General features: G+C 38.1%; 1 protein-coding gene across 1 annotated transcript; it reads left to right on the top strand.

The window, feature by feature from the left end:
• The first annotated feature begins 1,029 nt into the window (after nucleotides 1–1,029).
• Nucleotides 1,030–3,297, top strand: LOC147606735 (WRKY transcription factor 28-like). The gene is made up of 3 exons (XM_086791791.1): nucleotides 1,030–1,805; nucleotides 2,396–2,560; nucleotides 2,695–3,297. Exons 1-3 carry the CDS (start codon nucleotides 1,120–1,122, stop codon nucleotides 2,810–2,812), a joined length of 969 nt encoding a protein of 322 aa, XP_086647917.1. The 5' UTR covers nucleotides 1,030–1,119; the 3' UTR covers nucleotides 2,813–3,297.
• Nucleotides 3,298–24,391: the final 21,094 nt, after the last annotated feature.

Genomic DNA, 24,391 nt, shown 5'->3' with positions numbered 1-24,391 from the left:
CATGTTTTCAATTTTGTAAAAACTGCCACTATTGCTACACAACACTTTTGCATTGCATATATCAATGCATATAGTGGCACTTCTCAAATGGAAAAAAAACACCCAAAAAATAAGTGCCTCTAATCTGTCATTGTGTTGTAGTTCTTGTGCATGAGGCAAAGATTGAAATGCTAGGATCAAGTTAGATCATTGATCACTTAGGGTGCACAGAAAAGAGCTTGTGATGCCATTTTTGCTTGGATTGGGAACCCCATTTTGCCAAGTAGTTTAAATTAAACTAGTTTTGACTGCACAAAGAAAATTTTTAATCTAGAGAAGGTAATGAATGTTATCTAAATATATGAGTAGAGCTAGAAGCGTGGCATTAGAAGGGTTAGGTCTTTTGTGGGGTGTGTTGGAAAGTGAGGAAATCAAATATCTAGGCATTGTGTTCACAAGGGTTGGATGTCAATGAAGAGGCAGTAGGAGCTTATAATTTGAATTGTGTTTAAGGAGAGGACAAGTAATGAAGTGGTAGGCTAGGATCCAACTTCCATTTCCAAACCCATCCTGAGAGCCTTAAACTATATACAGAGCTTGCTCAGAAAAGGACACGACAAGCTCTCAAAGGACATGAATGATTGCCCCTGTAGGTCATGAGTTTAGGCCCATGGTCGTCTAGAATGTGAAAAAGGGGGTCTAACTCTCCACATTCAGCTCGACGAGCACTTTTGAAACTGCATCAAGCAACACATGTGGTGGACTTGAGGGAGAGAAAGAGAGAGAGGGGGAGAGAGGGAGAGTAATGGGACCCTAATTCAGTGCTCGTGGGTTTGAAAAATGGGGGAATCTTGGTCACGTGTGGGGCCGCTCGCGAAGTTCTCGTAAATTTCGATCTTAGGCAAGGGCCTTACTATCCGAGTTCCTGTGGGCTACGTGTGGGGCCCCCCAAACGCGCTGTGCTCTCGCAGGGGCAGTGAAGCTGCTTGAGAAGTCCGCACTTATAAATGCCCGCATTCACCGTCCACACTCCATCGGCCTCTCTCTCTCTCTCTCTCTCTCTCTCTCTCTCTCCCAGCTCGACCCACCAATCCCTGCATAACCCCCGCCCCTAATCGCTTCTGCTAACCCTCCTTGTGTATGGCTGGTCCTCCTGCTCGCCGCCCCTCGCCTCCCACCGACGCTCCTCCCTTTGATATCGATCCCGAGCTTCTAGATAGCCTATTAAGAGACGAGACCTTAATCGACCTTCTAATCTCCCCTCACACTTCATCATCTTCCGATCATAACATGGAGCGTGCGCTCATGAACGCCTCCCTCCATCAGCCTTCTCTGTCCATAAGCCGGACCTACTGCCCGCCTCCATCTAGCAAAGTTTTCGAGTTTGAGTATAATGAAGATGGGCTCTGGCAAGACACCGTGCTTCCCACCGACCTTAATGAGATTGGGGATCCTGATTATCTTAATCTCCCTGATTTATCCGCCTTCGACGGCTCCATTATTGATGAGTACTGCCTCAACGCCATGCAGGACTCCACACCAGCAGCTCATCAGCTACCAGCTATGGAAAATGGGGCAATTGTTTCACCCAATAGTAATGAATTTGGCCAGAATCCCGAGTTTTCCATGCTCGACGGCCTTCGTAATCTTGTTCCGGCCAGAGTTGTGGGAAGCCCCATGAGCTGCTCTTCGGCTTCATTAGTAACCCCTGGTGAGATTAAGGACCTGATTAGCTGGGCTGATTCTATCAGCTCATCAAGCAACACAGGCTCTCCTATGGAGATTGCAAGCTTGCCCACACAAACATCACAGCTGCTTTATCCTCAGTAAGCCCTACACCTAACTATTAGAAGAACACACAGATATTGTCTTGCATTTATTGAACATGAATTAGATTCTCTCTCTCTCACACACACACACACATTCCTAGTCTCCTCCCCCCAAAACACACACACACACACACACACACACACACGCTCTTATGCTAAGCCTTACACTAATCTTGTCATTAAGGCTAGGAAGTTCAATTAAACACCTAGTCATTAGTGATTATTATACCCCTAGTCATTAAGGCTCACTTCCTAGAAAGTTCAATTAAACACCTGGTCATTGGTGATTATTATCCTAATCATTGCCATAATCACCCACTGTTCCTTGCTACACTTTATACTAATCCTCTTTTTACAATACTCCTAGTCATAAAGGTTTACACGCCTAGTCATCAAGCTTATTGTCCTAGTCATTCCCGTCTTCATCCAATAATCAGGTGCTAAACCTTAGTACATTAAAGTTGGCATTAAGCCAAGTGATTGGCTTGTCATTAAGTAAGCCTTGATTTTTCTAGTTATTGTTGCATTTCGCCCTCATGATGGATTATTAATTGTCTTATACTAATCTAGTAAGTAAAATCTTACAGGACCTCGGTTCCACCTTCACCAAATCAATCCATCGCTTATGAAGACAACAGGGACAGCGCCAGCGAGGTGGAAATCCATGTCGAAACCGAAATGGTCAACCTTCACGACGGCTACGTGTGGAGGAAATATGGAGAAAAAAACATTAAAAACCAGATGTTTAGAAGGTATAATGACCCCAAAAAATTTAATTACAGGAAAGGTTTAAGAGTGATTAATGCTCATTAATAGAGGCAAATCAATAATTAATATGGTTTTGTTTGTTAAAATTCCTCGACTGATTGCTTGATTGCACACACAGAAGCTATTTCCGGTGCGCTCAGAATGGATGCAGCGTCACCAAGCGCACGGAGCGTTGCTCGAGGAGGAAAGGTTACATGGTGTTCACTTACTTGGGCAGGCACAATCACCATCCTTAATCATTCACTAATCAAGGGATTACCATCAAAGCATTAATCCACAATCAAAGCAACAAATCCACAGTACAGATTATCATCGAAGCAACTTCAATTATTACAAAGATCTTGGATTAAAAAAGCCCATATAATTTTTCGTTCAACTTAATTACCTCCACATCATGCAGTAGCCAAGGCGGATGCCATGCACAGATGGTGTTGCATTAATTGGGTAATTAGTGCACTGATTAGTGTGCATAATCAACATTGGAAATGCGCGTGCAGTCTCTAGTCAAGGGGTCCCATGAAGAAAAGCTCCTTGACTCGTATAAACCTCAGCTTATATCCGTTGTTGAATACCGCCCTGCCTGTTATAACTAACATTTGATGCGCAAGAGGCGTGCCGCCGTGCTGATTGAGAACACCATTTACGCTCAATTTTTTTCCTTTTTCAACAAATTTGTATACCCTTTTTTTCCCCCTTCTAAACAGCAACCGTTTTTTGTATATTTGATTTTTTTGTCTACATTTTTACTGTGTACAAATCAGCCTTCAAATTCAATGCTCTTTTTTTTATTTCAATTAATCAAATCGCTCCACACGCTGTATGATGCATTGTTTAGATTTTTGTTAAGCGTACGAATTAAATCTTTCGAGTTCAAAGCTCTTAAAAAAATCAAAATAAATATTTTTAAGTGTTTTTCGAGTTCAAAGCTCTTTGGGGGGGGATATAAATTAATGAAATCTTTTTTGGGGGATAAATTAATTAAATCTTTTTTTTGGGGGGGGGACAAATTAAATTAAATCTATAATGCATTGGGCGTGTAGGGCCTATGGCCGCTTGGGCAACATCCAAGATCCTACTAGAGATTTGAACCAACATCCAAGGACCCACAGTTTGAACACGCTTGTAGTATGTACACGTAACCTTCCTTTGAACCTTAGGACAACATTCCTCCTTTGGCTTCTGCCCAAAGTGCTAAACTTGTATGGACAATATAGTTGCATGATTGGCATCCAAAAGCTGATTTTTGACTCGCTTTTTCAAAAATCTAGGTATATTTGCTAACAACCTCTACGAATTTTTCAAACAAGAAAAAAATGAATAAGAGTAGTTTGATATGCCAAAGGCTTGCTGTTTGATAATTTTGTCCTGTTATTTTTTTTAATGATCATCCAATCCTTAAGGGATGTCAAAAAATACGTTAAAAAGCCTAGAAACCCATGATTATTTGTGTTATTTGTCATTTTCAAAGGGCAAGCCTACTTCAAAAGGGCAAACCCACATATTAAATTTAGTATCCATTTGGCAAGTTTAAATTGATTTTTTAATGCTTTGAAATGTGTTTGTTTCCCTCTAGCCACCACTTTTTGGAATGCCATGTGAGCCTAGCCTTTGGGGTAAGTGCCATGAAAAAGTGCCACACATTTGCCGTTGGTCAACCACCAAGTGGCTTGCCTTAACAAAATATGATATTTTTGGGGAAGCAATTTTGAATGCACCTTGCTATAAAGACTCTGTGCCCCTTTTTTTGCAGATGCTCCTTACTATAAAGACTCCATACATATGCTCCAAGAGTAAAGGTTGTCATACCTCTTATAACAAAGTCTACTCTTCAAAAGAAGGGATGGCTTTTTTTGAAAACAATAGTACACCCTTCCTATGAGAAACTCACTTCTAAGATAGCCTCCATTTTATCTGCATGCCTAGAGGGTATCAAAAACTATGCTTATTTCGTAATGTTTGTACCAACACATGTATCATTATATACATTTAAGATGTATATTTGACACCTTCAATCTTACTGGATTACATTTAAGATGAATATTTGACACCTTCAATGTTAGTGGATTACTTGGAAAGCTAATAGGGGCATATAATGAGTGAAAAAAGAAATTGTATTAATTCGTTGAGGGGAACTTGCAATAAAGTAACAGCAAAACGTTTTTGCGTACATTGAACGTCCTAGAACAAGGTATGTATTTCTAATAAACGTTCATTTTTAATTTAAAAATAAAACGATTCAATTGCAATTAATTAAATAGGGACATACAATTAATAATGCGCTTCGAGCGGGTAGAATTAATGAAATTGATTAATTAATAATTTGCTTTCAACAGATTAAGATTCTGCGTCTTTGTTTCAACTCTTCTTGCTAGCACAAGGTTCTGTCATATACGACGTCCAATTTCACATATGTTTTTTGATAACAAACATTTTAAATTTCTAACTTATTCATTTATTATTGTTTTATGTAGTTTATTTTTATCTTTCCACAATTGTATTATCACTAATTTGACTATATGTATTCTGAATTATTAACCTATTTTTTCTTTTTTATTATGTAGTGAAATGTCAAAAATAAAAAAAAGAGCAAGAGAATCAACGACTGGAAAATTTATAAATTCAACTAATGAAAGCCATGAAGTTTCAAGCATAGAACCTAAGAAAAATCGTGGAAGACCAAAGAAGTTATCTAATGAAGATGCAATGTTAGATCAATCCAATGTCAACTTGAAAGTGCTTGAGCTAAGTGTGACAATATCATTAGGTGGTAGTGACATTGATGAAGCATTACTAAATAATATTCATGATTTTATCACTAAAGAATGCTTTGCTGGTAGTTGCTCATTGGAAAGAGGAGGCATAGTTTTCCATTTACACTATCAAATGGTCATTAGAATTCATGCAAAGTCAATAATTGCAATTAATAAGCTCATCAAAAAGTATCTTGGTTGGGATAAGAATAATCCCATTGGTGGCATTGTAATGTGTAGAGCATTAAGGCAGAAGAACATGCACACATTTCATGGTATGATAGGCTATTGTATGAAAGATATTGATAAGCCTCATTATAAAAATGTGTCACATAATATTAGTGCTGAAGATATTTCAATGGAAATAGAAATTTACATGCAATATGGTGCAGAGATGATTTGAAGAACAAAGTTTGTCTTACTCCAACAAACATTTTTGATAGAGCATTGATGTTTTGGAAGTTCTATTTAAAGCATCCTTTAGGCAATAATTTCTGCACCACCATTCATAAAATGATCAAGACAAGAAAGTACTACCCGTCTTCTAATTGGATAACACCATATCAAGGAAGAGGAATGGAGCTTCAAAAAGTTGATGCTTTATGGAGGACAATGTTATACCCATCCAACACAACAATGAAAGATATCTTTGACATTTTTATAATAAGCAATTTACCTTTCGCAAATGTAAAATCTTTAGATATATCTTAACTAAAAACCATCTCCCACACACTCAAGTGATATTGACTCACCCCCAATACCTTCATATAGGAATGAGCAAAGTTTATGCATATGATCCCTTCAAATAGAGTTTTAAGGTCACTTTTCCAATTCAATGAGAACTGGGGTAAGTTAGAACACTTGTCCATGCCTATGAGCATAGCAACTTCCTAAGAGCTCGTTCATGACAAGCATGATTATCGGCCCTTACGATTGTTCATAAATCTAGCCTATGGTTGTAGATTGAGGTCTCTCAAAATGATCATCCTCTTTAGTTATGTTGCAAGGGATGGATGTTTTATTTAGTCCACCCCCTAGCATGGATATTATTTGGATCACTCATTACCATATATATATATATATATATATAAATGGGCTTGCACCTACATGCCACGTGGCAAAAATTTTAGGCCTATTTTCTTCTTTGGGTATTCTAGGCTTCAGAATTATTAGTGTCAGTTAATGTGAAGGCATGTGACAGCTTTTTTTTTTTGTCACCTTCAATGCTATTTTATTTCAAATTGCAAACGCTAACCACATGCCACCTCATTTTTTGAGAGAGAGCCGTTTTGAGAGAGAGAGAGCCGGCTCTCTCTCTCAAACGCACGCAGCCGACAAAGGCGATTCTGAAGATGAAGAGCTCAAGGGGATGCATTCTTGCAACCAGCGATACACATGAACAGCCGTGGCTTGCTTTCTATTTGTGAGATATGAAGTACAAGCTGGTTTGCAGGGGTAACTCTCTCTCTCTCTCTCTCTCTCTCTCTCTCTCTCTCTCTCTCTCTCTCTCTCTCTCTCTCTCGTTCTATCTCTCCCTCCCTCTGTTTACTTCCTCTTTTCCTTCCTTGCGTTCTTTTTCTTTGCTTTGCACTGCCCAGTTTATTGTGCTGCGCTCATGCACTGTGTGCCAAGGGGGCACACCTAAGAAGAGAAAGAAGCACTAATGAGGACTTTGTTTGCTTTGCTTTGTGAGTCACAGAAACTGGAGAACTTCTATGCTTTGCTTTGCTTGCCAGCTTATGTGCCATGCTCTGTGCAAAGCTGCTACTCCCTATGTGTTGCTCAACTACTAGCTCTTGCGTCGCCTCTCATAAGGGCAGAGGGTAGCTCCCTTGTTGAGCGAGTTGCAGAAGCAGATGTTGAAGGCGGATAGGGTAGGGAGGCGATGGAGTGTGTCATCGAAAAGAGACCCGAGAGGTTGCCCCCCTTGAGAGAGGTCTAAGGCACCCATGCTTCAAAGGAGCCCGTTTTTCTTTGCTTTGCGCTGCCCATTTTGTTGTGCTGCGCTCATGCACTGTGTGCCAAGGGGGGCATACCTTAGAATTAGAGAGATAAGCTCTGATGGAAGCTTTGTTTGCTTTGCTTTGTGAGGCGCTCTGATTCATTATTGTAGCATCATTTATTTTTGGGTTGTGTACCCAGCTCAAAGGAAGCACATAGTTGGGGGGTGCTCTATGGGAGCTATGGTTGGAAGGTGAGCCCTCGGCACCATCTTCTATGTGTTTGTTTGTGAGTTTATATGCAAGGGACACTTGGGAGATCACCAAGAAGTTTCACTATCAATCAGCTAGCTGTTGGATCAGACAGCCAGATGGCCACCTCCTGTATTTGCTCGCTCTATAGGTGGTTTTTCTAGTTGGAGATACATAGCGATATTTTCCTATCGTGTTGGTCTTCAACTGACAAGGCGAGGTGGCAAATTCATGACAGGCACGCGGGGCGAGCCCAAAGCCTTAGGCATTCTCTTATCCATAAATTTTGGGGGTTTAAGCATCTCCACCATGCGGTTGACCCTCTCTTTAGCTCTAGAATTGAAAGCTATTGATCTACCTTGTGCAAATATGTGGAGGCAGTAAAGCCACCTCGTGACAGTGTTCCAAAAATATAAAAATTGAATTGCATGTAGCATCGGCCCCAGGGTAGTATCGAAAAAAAGGCCGTCCTTTAGTGTATTTTTGAGGGCTCAAATTTGGAATATTCTCTGGTAGATTTACAAAATTTTTGAGAGAAAAACCACACATGTTTACAAATAACTTTCCTTATTTTGACAATTTTTGAAAATGTTTTTTTCCTAACATTGGCAAGTCTGGGATGGGGTTGAGTCTTGAGAGGACGATTAAGCCCATGGAGGCATTTTGAGTGCATACTGCATGGACGGTGAGGAGAGAGTAAAGAGAGAAAGACTAATGCAGTTTAGGAGATACAAAAATATTTTGAGTTTTAAGGCAAATGTGTAAGAACAATATCTCAAAATAAAATTATAAAGTGGATTATATCTATACTATAAATAAAAGATACTACTTTTATATATTTAACGATGACATGTGGCAGTATATGATGTTTCTACCCCCAAGGTTTACCCATGTATAGATCTGTGATTTGAAAATGTAATGTCTTCCGGCTTCAATCAATACCAGATATTAAGAAGAGTGAAGTAGATTAAGAAGAGTAACGTAGATTATGCTTTATCATTCAAATAAGTACTTAGGTTGGATGTAGGCACGATGAGAGAACCCTTAAGTGGCTTAAAGAAAAGTTGCGATGGGCAGCATAACATGCATACTCACTGAAGCTACCCCCTTAACGGCCGCCCGTCCCATGTCCAAGTGCTCATCCTTAAGTTGGATGCATGCATGACGAGAGCGGTGGCTTTAAGAGAGAGAGAGAGAGAGAGAGAGAGAGAGAGAGAGAGAGAGAGAGAGAGAGAGAGAGAGAGAGAGAGAGAGAGAGAGTTTGTATGTGTGGGTGTGTTTCGATCCAAAGAGAGAAAGGTAGAGGGAGGGAAAGAGAGAGATGCACCTGAGAGAGAAAGTTGAATGTCTCTCTATTGGAGAGAGAGAATTGTGCGGGCCGAGAAAGGGAGAGGGAGAGGGTGCATCTAGAGATAGATAGATAGATAGATAGAGAGAGAGAGAGAGAGAGAGAGAGAGAGAGAGAGAGAGAGAGAGAGAGAGAGAGAGAGAGAGGTGGGTAGCAAAAACTTAATTTTGGTATATGTATGTAAAGTACGCTACAACACCTTACATGTCAAATTCAATTCGATGTTTTTTTTTTGGGAACATAATTTCAATCATGTTTATAAATTGCGTAGAAACATATATAGCAATCTAATTTTTACAAAAGCCACCAATATCCTATCAAATCCCACTATTAAGTAAACCATAGATCCAATCCCATCGCTTCTCCTTCGAAACAAAATATGAATGCTGCCAAGAAATGTGATACCCTAGCTACAAAGCCAGTCACTAGAAGAGACTCAGTAGTACACCCTCTAGGAATGTGTTCCTTCATGAACTTTTTCTTAGTCCAGATCTTCACATCCGATCTCATTTCAATGGGATTTTCTATCAAGGTCATAAAGATATGAACCGGTTGCTTCTCCTTCAGATATCATCTTTGTGTCTTAACCAATTTGAATGTCTGTTAACTGGTGATGCTTTTTTAACAAAGTTATCTTTTTTAACGGTGTGCTGAGATAAACCCATCTCGGAGATGGGTCTCACCACTAGATAATACAGAATTATATGATAGGTTAGATTTTCGAGTCATCTTGGCACTGGACAATACAGAATTTTTCAATTTGTTGTCTACAATCCTGTTCAAACCCTATTCGCCTCAAATATTAATCCACCAAATGAGTTCTGTAAGGTTTATCGTTTTCCTTCTTTCTTTCCACCATGAAAATTATATCCTGCAATAGCTAATGTTTTTTTCTTAAATTTATTTTGCCAGATGGAGGCGAGGAGTATAGGCTTCCAAGGAGAGATAATCTAGTTGTCCCAAGATTGTTTTAAAGCTTTGTTCAGGTGTGTTGAGATTGTCAATATTATATTGGGTTAGAATGGTAGCTGTTTATTTACGCCAAGTTTGGTGCTTTATTCAAAGAAAGTAAGTGCTTTAGGAGCTTCTACCTGGATATATATGGCAAGCATGGTCTGTTTATATATAGGTTGGCAAGCCAAGGACCATGGAGCCCATCATGGGCTTCAAATATAATGCTTATCTCTACTTATGCTTCGAGGACGAGCATTCTTTTTTAGGGAAATTGGCTAGAATTAGAAAACGCAACACAACATAGACACCCATGCATGCCATTGCTTGCGCAATGAGGGCTTGAACCCATGACATTGGGACTCTAGAGCAACACCTCTCTCTATTGCAGTAATTTGTGGTCGACAAGGATGCATGCAAGAATACTCTTGCTCGTCAGGATGGGTCAAGCCACTAGTCATTTTAATATGTGTTACAACTAGTTCCATCACTCTAACCCTAAGAATATAGAAAAAGTACATTCTTACTAATGGGCAAGGACTATGACGTGCATTAAAAAGATGACCATAGGATAAGTCATTATTTAACTTTTTAGAAGTAAAGCTCAATTTTCGGAACTGTAGTGAAAGGTGCTTCATAAAGCTACTTTTTGTGATTCCTTTGAAAATTGTAACAAAGTTGATTCTTTTGAAAATTATAACAAAGTCCAAATATGGAAACACATCACTTGTATATCATGTAACTATACAAATTCATCAACCAAAGAACTATAGCACACAGAAAGATTTCCCTTTCAAAGATGTTTACTTTGAAAATTGATACCCACATTATGAAATTGATAACAAAGTCTTAAGTATGGAAACACATCACTTGTTGTACATCAAGAAACTCTATAAATACATTAACCAAAGAACTATATCACATAAAACGATACCATGAATTTTCCTTTCAAATGATTGTGGATGCTATATAGAAATGCTTGATACTATGTGGGGTCATTTTTAAAGGAAAATGAAGTGTGTCACAAGACCTCAAATAATAAAACCATAGTCATTTTATGTAGAGGCTTTAATGATAGTTTTTTATGCCATCATTTGAAAGAGTTTGGGAACATAAGTTAAACTATGATTAAGATGATAAATAGCACAAAGCAATTGAGATTTATTTTTTATTGGTAATTTTAAAGGAGGCTAGTTTTACGCCATCATTTGAAAGAGTGTGGGAATATGAGTTAAATAATAATTAAGATGGTAAAATAGCACAAAGCAATTGAGATTTATTTTTTTTGTTGCTAATTTTATCAAAGATTTGAATGAGTAAGCATTTTCTAATGAAAAAGGAAAGACCTATTTTTTTCAAACAACAATCCTAGGTTTGAACCTTAGATCCTAGTTGTGATAAAATTTCACCCAAAAAACAAGTTTTCAAATCTGCATTTACCAAAAAACCTTAATGTCTATAGTTTAGCAAGATAAAGCTACCTTAAGAAGAGAGGGATGCCAAACTAGGATTTATCCTTCCTAGGTAAGAATGTGTTATTTAACCTCGAGGTGAATGCTCGACATCATTACATTTGTATTATAACCACATATGACCTCAAGGATTTCACATCTTATGGGGTCAATTCATTAGATTTTAATAGATTCTTTAGAAGTGTATAAGTTCACACACAAAAAAGTCACACTATCAACGCGTACATTACTTGGACTATTCCATCTTCTATATCTTATTTGGGAGCTAATACGTGGTGGCCCGTAGATGCTCCACGTGGCAGCTTCTCCTTTCTTCTCTTCTTCTTCTATATTACTACTCTTCTATACCATACTATATATATATATATATATATATATATATCTTATTTGAGGGTTACATTAGTGGTTTAGAGAGAGAGAGAGAGAGAGAGAGAGAGAGAGAGAGAGAGAGAGAGAGGGCTAGAGAGAGAGTTAGAGAAAGGAGTGAGTTAGAGAGAAACATTGAGTGCTAGAGAGAGAGTGAGAGAAAGAGAGAGAGAGGGTTAGAAAGAGAGTTAGAGAAAGAGAGTTAGAGAAAGCTAAAAAGAGTGAGTTTGAGAAATGTAAAGAGAGAGAGAGTTAGAGAGAAAGAGTGCGTTAGACAAAGAGAGAGAGAGAGAGAGAGAGAGAGAGAGAGAGAGAGAGAGAGAGAGGTTAGAAAGAGAGATCAGAGAGAGAGAGAGAGAGAGAGAGAGAGAGAGAGAGAGAGAGAGAGAGTATGTGTTATAGAGAGAAAGAGAGACAGAGCGTTAGAGAGAGTTAGAGAGAGTTAGAGAGAGAGGTGGCCAGTTTGAGAGAGTTAGAGAAAGGTAAAGAGGGTTAGAGAGAGAGTTTGTGTTAGAGAGAGAAATAGATAGAGAGAGTGTTAGAGAGAGAGATAGCCAGTTCGAGAGAGTTAGAGATAGCCAGTTCGAGAGAGTTAGAGAGAGTGAGTGAATATATCTTCACTAGAGATTCTACAACTGGACTACACCGACTAGTCCACATCTACCTAGTCCACTTTAGCGTGTTCACATTATGGACCGCTTTTGAGATAGTTAAAAGAGAGAGAGAGACAGAGAGTTTAAGAGAGTTAAAAAGAGAGAAGTAGAGAGACAGAGAGAGAGAGAGTTGGAGAGAGAAAGGTAAAGAGAGTGAGTTGGAGAGGAGAGTTAGAGAGAGAGGGAGTTAGATTACAGGGTTAGAGAGAGAGAGAGAGACTTATAGAGTGAGAAAGAGAGAAAGGGGGTAGAGAGAGAGAGAGTTACAGAAAGGTAAAGAGAGTGAGTTAGAGAGAAACAATGAGTTTTAGAGAGAGAGAGAGAGGGGGGGTTAAAAAGAGAGTTAGAGAAAGGTAAAGAGAGTGAGTTAGAGAGAGAGAGTGAGTGTTAGAGAGAAAGAGGGGTGTTAGAGAGAGTGACTGTTAGAGAGAGAGTGAGTGTTAGAGAGAAAGAGAGAGAGAGTTAGAGGGTTAGATTAGAGGGTTAGAGAGTTAGAGAGAGAAAGAGGGGTTAGAAAGAGAGTTAGAGAGAGTCAGAGAGAGTGTGTGTGTTAGAGAGAAAGCGAGACAGAGATCGTGTGTTAGAGAGAATTGGCTAGATCGAGCGAGTGAGTTAGAGAGAGATAGTGTGTGTTAGAGAGAGGGCCAATTCGAGAGAAAGAGTTGAAAAGAGAGAGAGTGTTAGAGAGAGAGTTAGAGTAGAGTTGGCCAGTTCAAGAGAATTAGAGAGAGTAAGAGAGATTGAGAGAGAGAGAGAGAGAGAGAGAGAGAGAGAGAGAGAGTAAGAGAGATTTAGAGAGAGTAAGAGAGATTGAGAGAGAGAGAGAGAGAGAGAGAGAGAGAGAGAGAGAGCGTTGGTCAATTCGAGAGAAATATAAAGAGTAAAAAAGGAAGAAAGATTGAGATAGTTACAGAGAGAGAGAGAGAGAGAGAGAGAGAGAGAGAGAGAGAGAGAGAGAGAGAGAGGGTTAGAGAGAGAGAGAGAGTTAGAGAGAGACAAAAAGAGTGAGTTAGTGGGGTGAGTTAGAGAAATACAGAGAGTGCTAGAGAAAGAGTTGACCAAAGAGAGGGAGATAGAGTTGACCAGTTCGAGAGAAATAGAGAGAGTAAGAGAGTTTAAGAGAGAGAGAGAGAGAGAGAGAGAGAGAGAGAGAGAGAGAGAGAGAGAGACTTAGAAAGATAGAGTTAGAGAGATAAAACTAGAGAGAGAGTTGGCCAAGTTTGAGAGAAAAAGAGAGAGTTAGAGACAGAGAGAGTTAAGGAGAGAGAGAGAGAGAGAGAGTCAGAAAAAGATAATTCGAGAGAGAAATCTAGAGAGAGAGTGAGTTAAAGAGAGAGAGAGAGAGAGAGAGAGAGAGAGAGAGAGAGAGAGAGAGAGAGAGAGAGAGAGAGAGTTAGTAAGTTAGAGAGAGAAATAGAGGGAATTAGAGAGAGTAGGAGAGATTGAGAGAGAGAGAGAGAGAGAGAGAGAGAGTTGAAAAGACCTAGAGAGAGAGAACTAGAGTTAGAGAGTGAGAGGGAGAGAGAGAGAGAGTTAAAGAAAGAGTTAGTGAGTTAGAGAGAGAATTAAAGAGAGACATGAAGGAGAGTTATTGTGAGAGAGAGAGAGATAGAGAGAGACTAAGAGAGTTAGATACTATACTACTACTCTTTAGAGAGAGAGACTAAGAGAGTTAGAGAGAGAGACTACTACTCTTTAGAGAGAGAAAGAGTTATAGAGTTATAGAGAGAGAGAAAGAGAGGGTTAGAGAGAGAGAAAGAAAGAGAGTTAGAGATAGTTAGAGAAAGGTAAAGAGAACTAGAGATAGTTAGAGAAAGAAAGAAAGAGAGTTAGAGATAGTTAGAGAAAGGTAAAGAGAATTAGAGAGAGAGTGTGTGTTAGAGAGAGAAAGAGAGATATAGTGTGTTAGATAGAATGAGGAGAGATAGAGAGAGATAGTGTTAGAGAGTGTTGTGGGTGGCCAGTTCGAGAGAGTTAGAGAGAGAGAGAGAGAGAGAGAGAGAGAGAGAGAGAGAGAGAGTTACAGAAAGATAAGAGAGTGAGAGAGTTAGAGAGAGAGAGAGAGATTTGGCTAGTTTGAGAGAAATAGAGAGAAGTAGAGAGAATAAGAGAGATTAAGGGAGTTAGAGAGAGAGAGAGAGAGAGAGTGGAAAAGAAATAGCTAAACACTAATCTAGTAGGGGTCCTATCTTGGTGTGAAAACTTGTGCATATAAGAACTGGACCTTCAAGTTCCTTTGAAATAAGGTGTAAAATTTGGTAATTTTTAAGAGGTCTTAGGGGTTTTACAAACTTCCCATGTGTGCTCCTCTTAATTTTGGGAGAAAGGATCAAGGAATCTTGCAAAACGGGGAAGATCTCCGACATGGATCGTCGAGGGCTCGACAAAAATGGCATTTCAATGTATTTTTACTGGCTGAAATGTGGGAAACCCGGCTAGAAATATGTCAAGCCGTGAAAAAAAATGATTCAAATTTATTAGTTTTGCTAAAATACCGGCAAAATATAAGAATGTCCGTATTTTGACCGGTTTTAAAAAAATGCTTTTATAGGCTCGCCGCCGTAATGAGAAACCTTCGTAGAAGTTGTCCGTCGTTGAATATTCTGTGGTCTTGGATTGTCTCCGCGATTCGCTGTCGTAGCACTGTCCGTGGGTGAGGGGGCAGGATTTATATCCAAAAAGTTATTCCTCTTTTATATATAATATATAATATATATATGTTTCATGAATAACATAATCACGCCAACCTCCACAAATAGGGCCCTAACGAGCAACAAAATTTATTTTCTTTGCAACTACCTAGGACCTTAGGACCACATTCCCACTTTGGATGTTTGGAAAATTATTCCCAAAGGCCTAATGTTACTTGTTGCTTGCATGGTAGCTTCCTTGCCAAAGTTGACATCAAGGTCAGGCTTTTACAAGATTTAATCTCTCTCTCTCTCTCTCTCTCTCTCTCTCTCTCTACCAAAAACTACCCAAAAAAAGAAAGACATGACCAGGCATCAAAAATGACATGACAATGGCTTGATTTTTTTAATGATTGTCATGTCCATTTTTTTTTCTTTTGGACATTTTAGTCAAATACGGTTGTAAAAGCCTGTCTCAAAAAATCAAGTAAAAATCTTAGAAATGTGCAAAAGCTTGTAAAAGGCAATTAGAAAGTACATTTGCACGCATTGAAATGTGCTAAATCTAGCGAACTCCATCAAATTTTGAAGGGCATGGCTACTTCTCAAAAGGAACCGTGCATTTAGCATCTAGCTCACAACTAATCTTTTTTTACTGCCTAGAAATTATATTATTTGCCTCCACTTCTTTGGGAGTGCCATGCGAGCCAAGCCTTTGGTAAGTGCTATGGTACTTGTGGTGCTATGAATTTTTGCCCATTGGTCAACCACCAAATGGCTTGCTTGAATAGCATATCATGCATTGAAGGTTGTCAGACCTCTTAAAATATGACGTACTCTTCAAAAGAAGGACATGGCTCTTTTATAAACACTCATATGCCTTTCTATCGAAGACCTTGACACTTCTAACAAAACCCCCATATCACCTTCATTCTTGGAGGGCATTAAAAATAAGATTATTCCACATGATTTTGTTTCGTATAGCTGATAAGCAACACACCTTCTCCAAATGTGACCGCTTTGGGTAGGTCTAACACGTAGAAACCATCTCCCACTACTACATTTACCAAAGGAAAAAAAGCCCATCTTCCGCTACTACATTTCAAGCATGAGCCGACACTAAAGGCGATAGCAACATGTAAGGTTTTTAAGAATATTGACGTTACTTTACAACAAGTAGCATGTAAGGTTTTTAAGAATATTGACGTCACTTGCAACATTACACTTAACAAGTCTTTTGGCGATTATCTAATTGACCTTAGGTGATGTCACATAGTGACACAATTGTTTCTACTATAAAGTAACACATGGTGTATTGATATTACAAGGCATTAACTGATGCTCTATAACACAAAAATGGAATTAATAATATATATATCTCTCTCTATGGTTGATTCTCAAAACACCATTGATATGGCCTATGAGTTTGGGTGATTCATGAGATGTTAGTTGACCGGTGTGTATGTATACATGAGAGATATTTAAGAATTCACAATATCTATTCTTCATTCTATTTTTAATGGATACATTGATCATCTATATTTAATGGTGCATATTTTTAGTGCATACATGCACCCTTACTTTTGATCATATATATTCAATGGTGCATATTATTGTTAGTCCATAAAAATCTTTTATTTACAAACATTAATAAGAAAAAGAAGAAACAATCCACAAACTAAAAAAGTACTACACATGGTGTGACAAAATGTTTATCCATATATATTGAGGCCTAAGGCAAGTGAACAAAAAAAAACCTCCATGTGTATCCACACATGAAATCTACAATGAAAAGGTAGGTACATAATAATGCTATGCTTCAATTCTTGAGCCAAAAAATATATATCCAAATCCATACTCTCCTTATCAAACCTATTGTTGTTCTCCATCTACTTCTCCCTCATCCATGTCATAATCATCCTCTCCATCTTCTTGAAATCTACAATGAAAAGGTAGGTACATAATAATGCTACGCTTCAATTCTTGAGCCAAAAAATATATATCCAAATCCATACTCTCCTTATCAAACCTATTGTTGTTCTCCATCTACTTCTCCCTCATCCATGTCATAATCATCCTCTCCATCTTCTTAATCTATGTCGATAACTCTGAGTGCCTACATTGTTGTGGTATGGTCGTGCTCATCCATCTGCCCCATGATCTTTTGTGCATGTGCATCTCACCATGATCTTTTATGCACGTGCACCTAGCCATGATCTTTTATGCACGTGCATCTCACCGCGATCTTTTGTGCATCTGCATCTTGCCATGATCTTTCCATTGAAAGAAAGGTTCTAAATAAATTAAGCTACATAAATATACAAATAGGTGCATCTCCTCTCTTGGTCAATATTAAAATGAGCACTCTTCTATACCCACGGAGAGTAGTGTAGCTATCCAGCTTAGTCCATACTCTTTTTTAAAATTTTTTAAAAATTAATTTACTTGGTAATTATAATTAGAAATCCTCATGCAATTCTACTTATGAAAAATTACTTACAAATTGAACCATAAAGGACAAACTCCTCGTTTCCCTAGATGGTTCCATAGATGGGGGGTAGTGTACTATTGGCCTCATACTCCCTCACAACTTCCCTTTGCACATACATCTTCTTTGAGCAAACCTCTTTGTTGAAGGTTTTCCCCATGGTTCATCATATATACCCAAAGGATGCAGGAACAACAAAACCTTAAAGTGTTGCATGTGTAGGTTTCAAAACACAAGTTTAAACTAGATTTAGAACTAATCATAATCTTTTATAAGAAAAAACATTAATTATCAAGTTCTTTACTTGCATGATTATATAAATTAAAATACAATAAGTAATAATCTCAAAGTAGTCAATGCTCTTCTTTTCTTCTAAATTTAGTATCCATTTAGATTGAGATTCTCTATTAAGAACACCGCCCATGTGATGCTTATCCTTTCAACATTACACAACTTGTGACATAAACCAATCATACTTACATAAATGTGTGACACCTTACTTTCCAACATAGGATGCTTGTAAAGTGTGGGAAAGAGAGATTTAGCTAATGAGAGAAAGAGGAAGAAGCAACATGCATAAGAAAAACATCCAACAATCCACAAGTATGCAATTAATAAGGAATCTCTTAAATACATAGCCTCATATTTACTAGTGCTCGACCGCCCAAGGGGCCTTCCATAATAAACAATCATTGAGTGCATGGCACATTACAAAAAGTGGTATAGAAGTGGTGATTGCACGTCGGTGCATCAGAAGTAAATGTTAACCAAATGTGGTTAACATTTACAAATCAACCAAAATCTCCGTATGTTATCATGTTTTTAAATATATTACCAACAAATGCTCTTGCTCGATGTAGGTACCTTAAGACACATGCATCTGCACATAATATGTTGAAAGTAAATCTATTATTTTTTTTTAAAAATTGTGCCCCTATAATCAATGCACCAACATGGTATTGTCTTCTTGAATCCGTGCTAGATATTTAGCTCTAATGATGTAGAAGTTCATGTTGATGATGTTGATGATGTAGCATGTTATAAACAAGCGCATAGGTTGACGATGAGAGGTCTACTATTGGCCTTATGTTCTCTTTTGGGAGTGCTATTGTTATTTTTCTGGAGAAGTAACAGGCCAAAAAATATTTCAAGTTGGACTATGGTGGCCTACCATGATAAAAGATGCATGGAAATTTGCTTAGGAGTGTGATGTTTGTCAACGACTCGGCCAACCGGAGTGCAATGGATCAAATGCCACACAATCTAGTGCTACCAATGGAAACTTTTCAAAAATGGGGTTTGGATTTTGTCAGACCATTTAAGCCTCCAACTCAGTAAACTAGCAATAAATATATTTTGGGCTACAGATTGGCATTAAGAGATGATGATAAATCCATTTCAGTAGTAAAATTTCTTTATGGAATGATCATGACCAGAATTGGGTGCCAATTGAAGTAGTTAGTGATCAGGGCGTACATTTTCTAAATGAAGTAATTAAGAAAGTAACTCAACAGCATATGATTATTCATAAGAAATCTACAATATATTATCCACAAGCCAATGGTTAGGCCGAATCCTCCAATAAAATTTTACAAAGAATTTTGAAAAAAGTGGTTGACAAGAACCGGATAGATTGGGATCAGAAGTTGTATTCCACATTATGGGCATTTCGGATAGCTTACAAGTTAGCAACAAGGAAAGTATCATTTTCCATGGTCTACGGACTGGAAGTAGTGGTTCCAATGATTGTCCAATTATCATCCAAAGAGTCTAAAGCAAACCAAGTAGAACAGTTATTGGCTTTGGAGGAGAAATGGTTGTTGCAGAGGATCTGGACTTCCGATGTCATCCAATGCCGAAGGAAGCTGTGGATTGATCGAAGCACCAAATTTTGATTTTTCAATGTTAATGATCCAGTTTTATTGTTTAATTCCAGAATGGGTCCACATCCGGGTAAACTTAAGTTACGGTGGACGGGCACATACCAAATATTTTCTAAACTCGGCACCGACACATTTGAATTAGTGACACTGGATGGTGTGAAACTGTCGAAGCACATAAATGGTTTTTGATCAAAACCTTTAGATGGTTACCAGAAGCGACGTCTGTTCCAGTGCACACTGTTTCTATCACATATCCAGCATGTGTCCCAACCCATGTTGAAATCATGCATTGGTTTGTTCATTTCCAAATTGGCCTATTAAAATGGAGCGGCCTTTCTTTAACTTCCCTTTGGTCACATAGGGGCAGGGGAGGTCCCACCAGCAAACTGAAGAAGATATGGAGTTCTACTTAGTCTCCAAGGGCACAAGGAGAGAATAGAAAATCAATAATCACAAAGAGGCACACAATAGATTACACTTCAGGTTCATTATTAAAATGATAATTTTGACTCATAAAGTCAGTTATATGTCAAGAAGGGCCATGGGCCTATATTTATATGCATCTGCAGGAAAACCAATTGCTTGGGCAATAATTTTATACCAGCAAACTAAGGACTGAACTTAAGAATATTACACCCAATTCAAAGACCAAGATTAGTCTTTATATATGATAGGAAGTTTTGCAACCTGGGATTAGTAGAGTTCCATATAGCTGCTACTGCAGGTGTGTTTGGATTTATGCATAAAGACAAGAGGAATAAAAATAATCAGGTATAAGGAGAAACTATTGTTGCTGCAAAAGAATCTCAAGAGGAGCAATAAAGAAAAGAATTTGGAAAGGGAGCTGTCCTTCTAGATCCATCTCTGGAACACACTAGAACTCCATCCCAATTTTCTTTTCGGATACAGTTAAAGACATTAAAAGTTGCTGCTTCTACAGAGCTTAAAAATAGAATTAAGAAGTTGGAAGCATATGAAGAAGAACTTCAAACATCTCAGTATATTCATAAAGAATATGTTCAAGAAATTGAAGGCAAAATAGCTAAGCTCAGAATTTAAGTGCAAGTTTTAGAGAGGGAGATGGAGCGATGTGTAGTGGAAGTAATGGAGACATTGTGGTCCAACAATTTGCCCCTACCCTCCAACTGGCCCATAGTACAAAGGATCGTGGTGCACTTTAGTATTTCTGCCACTAAACCAGCAACCTCTGGAGGATCATTAACAAGCTACACCAGATCGACAACAAAGTGAAGAGCACCCAAGAATATACAAAGAACTGGCACATAAGGGTCAATCTTCCAAAGGTTCAACTTGAGCACAAAGACTAGGTGCCATTACCTAACTATATGGTCAAAGTAACTAGTAGGAGGCCACGCAACAGATAGAAGATCATCCAGAAGACGCCAATTTGGATATTCACCTCATTATTTTTTATATTATTTGCAGTCTTAATTTTAGTCTTATAGGCAAGCTCATCCATCCCATATTATAGATAAATATTTTAGAAACCCATTAGATAGAACTAGATTAGGATTTCATGAAGACTTCTTTGAAGAAACTAAAGAATTGGTTTTGTCTTTACTTATCCAGTGGTGGGCGGCGGACTGCCATCGGGTGTGCCAAGTGTTAACATGTAGTTACCCTTAAATATAGTTATCCACCGAATAGTTATGCATTTATCCTTAATTATTATTCAAACAACATACTGGAAGTAAGTAAGTGTTAACCTGTCGTTACCCTTAAATATAGTTATCCACCGAATAGTTATGCATTTATCCTTAATTATTATTCAAATGACATACTGGAAGTAAGTAAGTGTAAACCTGTAGTTACCCTTAAATATGAATAGTTATGCATTTCCTTAATTATTATTCAAACGACATACTGGAAGTAAATGACACTTTGTACCACAATTAACATCTTATGGTGTAGAGCACAAGCATATGTATGATTCAAAATAGAAGAAGCAATACAAAGATACTAATGATTTACCGATTACCTGTCTTTTGTTTATCTCTATTTGTACTATTAGTCATTTATATTCTTTGTCTGTAATACATTAACATGAATAACAATGCATGTTGGCTTTCCAAACAAACAAAATAGTTGTAGGCTACTTCTAAATATCTTGTTGCTTATGTGACTATACATATTAACGAATTATTTGATCAATGCCCATTTTATACAATTGGCCTGCAATTACCAGAAAAGTTTTACTATAGAGAGTTAAACACTTCCGATAATCTCTGGACATATCTTTTGGAAAATTTCCTTCTGTCAAGAACATGAGCATTTACCAATTTGGAGTCATTACAAATTGGGAACAAATCCATATCCGGTAACTCATCTGATACACCTTTCGGACCTTTGCCAGTGTTAGTGCGAGATAGAAAATCAGCCAACTACATGTTGCCGGGTGTATGATGAACAATGAATTCAAATTCTTGCAATATCAGCATCCACCCTGGCTAATTTGCCGGATAACTTAGGTTTATTAACCAAAAACACCAGAGCCTGATGAACTTATTATCCAAAAGACAAGGCCAAAACTTCTTCACTGAATATATCATTCCAAGTGCTTCCCGATCCATAGTAGAATAATTCTTCTTTGCTCAGGGCAACATTTGGCTGGCATAATAAATTGGTCAAAACCATCCATCATCAGATTCTTGCATAAGCACACTTCCAATTGCCACATATGATGCATCAACAAAAACATGGAATGGTATGGACCAATCTGGTGGTTGAACAATTGGAGCAACTACCAACATTAATTATAAATATCAAAAAGGTGCTTGTTGAGAGACATCTGACCATTCATACGAAACATCCTTCTTTGTGAGAAAGCAAAAAAGGATCTATCTGAGTTGTGGCATTGAGCTTCCAATAATCCACACAAATGCAGAGCTTTCCATTCTTTTTCGGTACAATCACTATTGATGAGAGCCACATGTCATTTTATCGACTGGAAAAATGAACCATACTTTTAAAAGTTTGTCAATTTCCTCCTTAACTTGCTTTGCATAATTAGGGTGTATATTGTACCACTGTGTTGGTTGATTGGCTGAGCTCGTAACCCTTGAGGTCTCCAAGCACTACAACTCCTCGAGAAGCAATTCCACCGTGTCTCTCGTGAGCATTGTCACACCCCCACGTTGCACTACGGGTCCTCATCACTCCTCTCACCTCACTTCACTCCTCACACACACTCACTAGCATGCATTAGGGAGAGAGAACGGTATCCTCCTTAAGATTGATATGATGTTGATAAAACTGAGGATCAACTCACTTTATATCTTTATAATTCTAAGCAAATACATCCACATATGATTTTTAATAATTTTTGGAGATTCTGTTTACACTCTACGTCAAGTTGTGTCTGTGTTGTTAGTAGAAAGGAACTGGGTTTGTATTTCAATATCATACGAGAGAGCTTGAAACTATGTCAGAGTGTTGGATGCAGTGATGAGCGTGATGTTTTATTTGAAGTTCCCTTCTCATCAAATAACATTGAAGGTGATATTGTCTTGGAGGTTCAATTTGTAAACACATTCATTATTTCTGGTGATGCACTAAAAGGTGCTAAAGCACTGTCTCAAGTTGTCCATTAGATATCTCCTTTGTAAGCATTGTTGAGATAATTAAAAATTTGCCTCTATCAAATGCTCTTCGAATTGCATATGGTCTTGTCACAGAAATATAAAATGTAACTTAGCTCCCACATAAGTATGATGGTAATATATTGTTTCATATTCCCTAGGTTGATGTTGGGCACAATACTCAAGGTATGGAGGTCAAATTTGATGGTCACCTTTGGTGTGAGGATATAAACACAAATATTTCAAATTTCAATGGAATCGTGAGATTGAGAAAATGTGGTGGTGAGATAATGCGCAACAATGACCTTTGTTCATACCTTGAGACTAGGTATAAAGAATAAGAGCCAGTGGAAAGGTTGCTTGATTTCGGTGCCAAAAGTTAGTCAAAAAGCTTTAGGAACATTGCAATGCTTGCACTGCAAATGTCATCCTATTTGTAAATCTTTATGTCCTTCCAAGATGTATCTTTGCTTCCTAATTAGGAACTCAAAGAGTAACAAGGTGTGCTATACATATTGGTAACCATATGCTTCCTAAGAACTCAAAGAGTAACAAGGTGTGCTATACATATTGGTTACCATATGCTTCATAAGACCTCAAAGAGTAACAAGGTGTGCTATACATATTGGTTACCATATGCACTTGGTTACCATATGCACTTGGTTTCAAAAGGAACCTTGTTACTCAAAGAGTAACAAGGTGTGCTATACATATTGGTTACCATATGCACTGGTTTTCAAAAGGAATCTCTAGGAAAGAGTTGGACAATTTAAAGACCAAGGTTGCAAACACACCATAATCAAGACTAAAGGCAATGCAAAAGAAGCTAGCTGAGGAGATTGTGCTAGAAGCCATCTTGTCATATAGTCAACAATATGCAACAATGACTGATGATGATGAGGAGCTTGTACATTCATTTGAAAGATCAAGGCGAGGTGATGCTCTTAATTTTAATTTTGTTCGTTATTTTTTTCCTTTCCTAAAGCTTTTGTATATGGTTTCAGATTATCAAGATGGAAGAAGGAAGCCAAAGAGGAGAGATGGATGGAGAAAGAGGCTTGGATAGTATTCTCACCTTGGAGTCGAGGAGAAAAATTGATTTCATGCAGAGTGTTGTATTCTTAGGAGAACTATCTTTCTCTTCATTTGATAGATGCCATGTCTTTAAGATGACCACCAGGGGTCGTGGCTTTGGAGTTGATTTGGTAAATAAGATGCGTCCTAGCGGAGAGCTAGGTAATTTTTGGGTGTGCTTTGACCATGTCAAAAGAGTTCGTGATTGGCACACAATGGCATGTCATGTTTATAATCCATATCTTCAAGAGCTCCAAATAATAGCCATTGGAGACTTCAAAGTAGAGGATACTAAGGATTAAGTTCTCTTTTGGAATTTTTTTAATGAGGTGATGTTGAAGGCTGGTCATGAGTGAGAAAAATTCCATGGATTTATGGTTGATGAGGTAGTTCAAAATCGGAATGCTGC

The sequence above is a fragment of the Cibotium barometz genome, chromosome 57 (assembly GCF_041138505.1).
Source record: "Cibotium barometz isolate CiBa-2024 chromosome 57, ASM4113850v1, whole genome shotgun sequence".
Classification (NCBI taxonomy): Eukaryota; Viridiplantae; Streptophyta; class Polypodiopsida; order Cyatheales; family Cibotiaceae; genus Cibotium; species Cibotium barometz.
The sequence above is the reverse complement of the archived record's forward strand: the minus strand, read 5'-3'. Positions and strand labels throughout refer to the sequence as shown.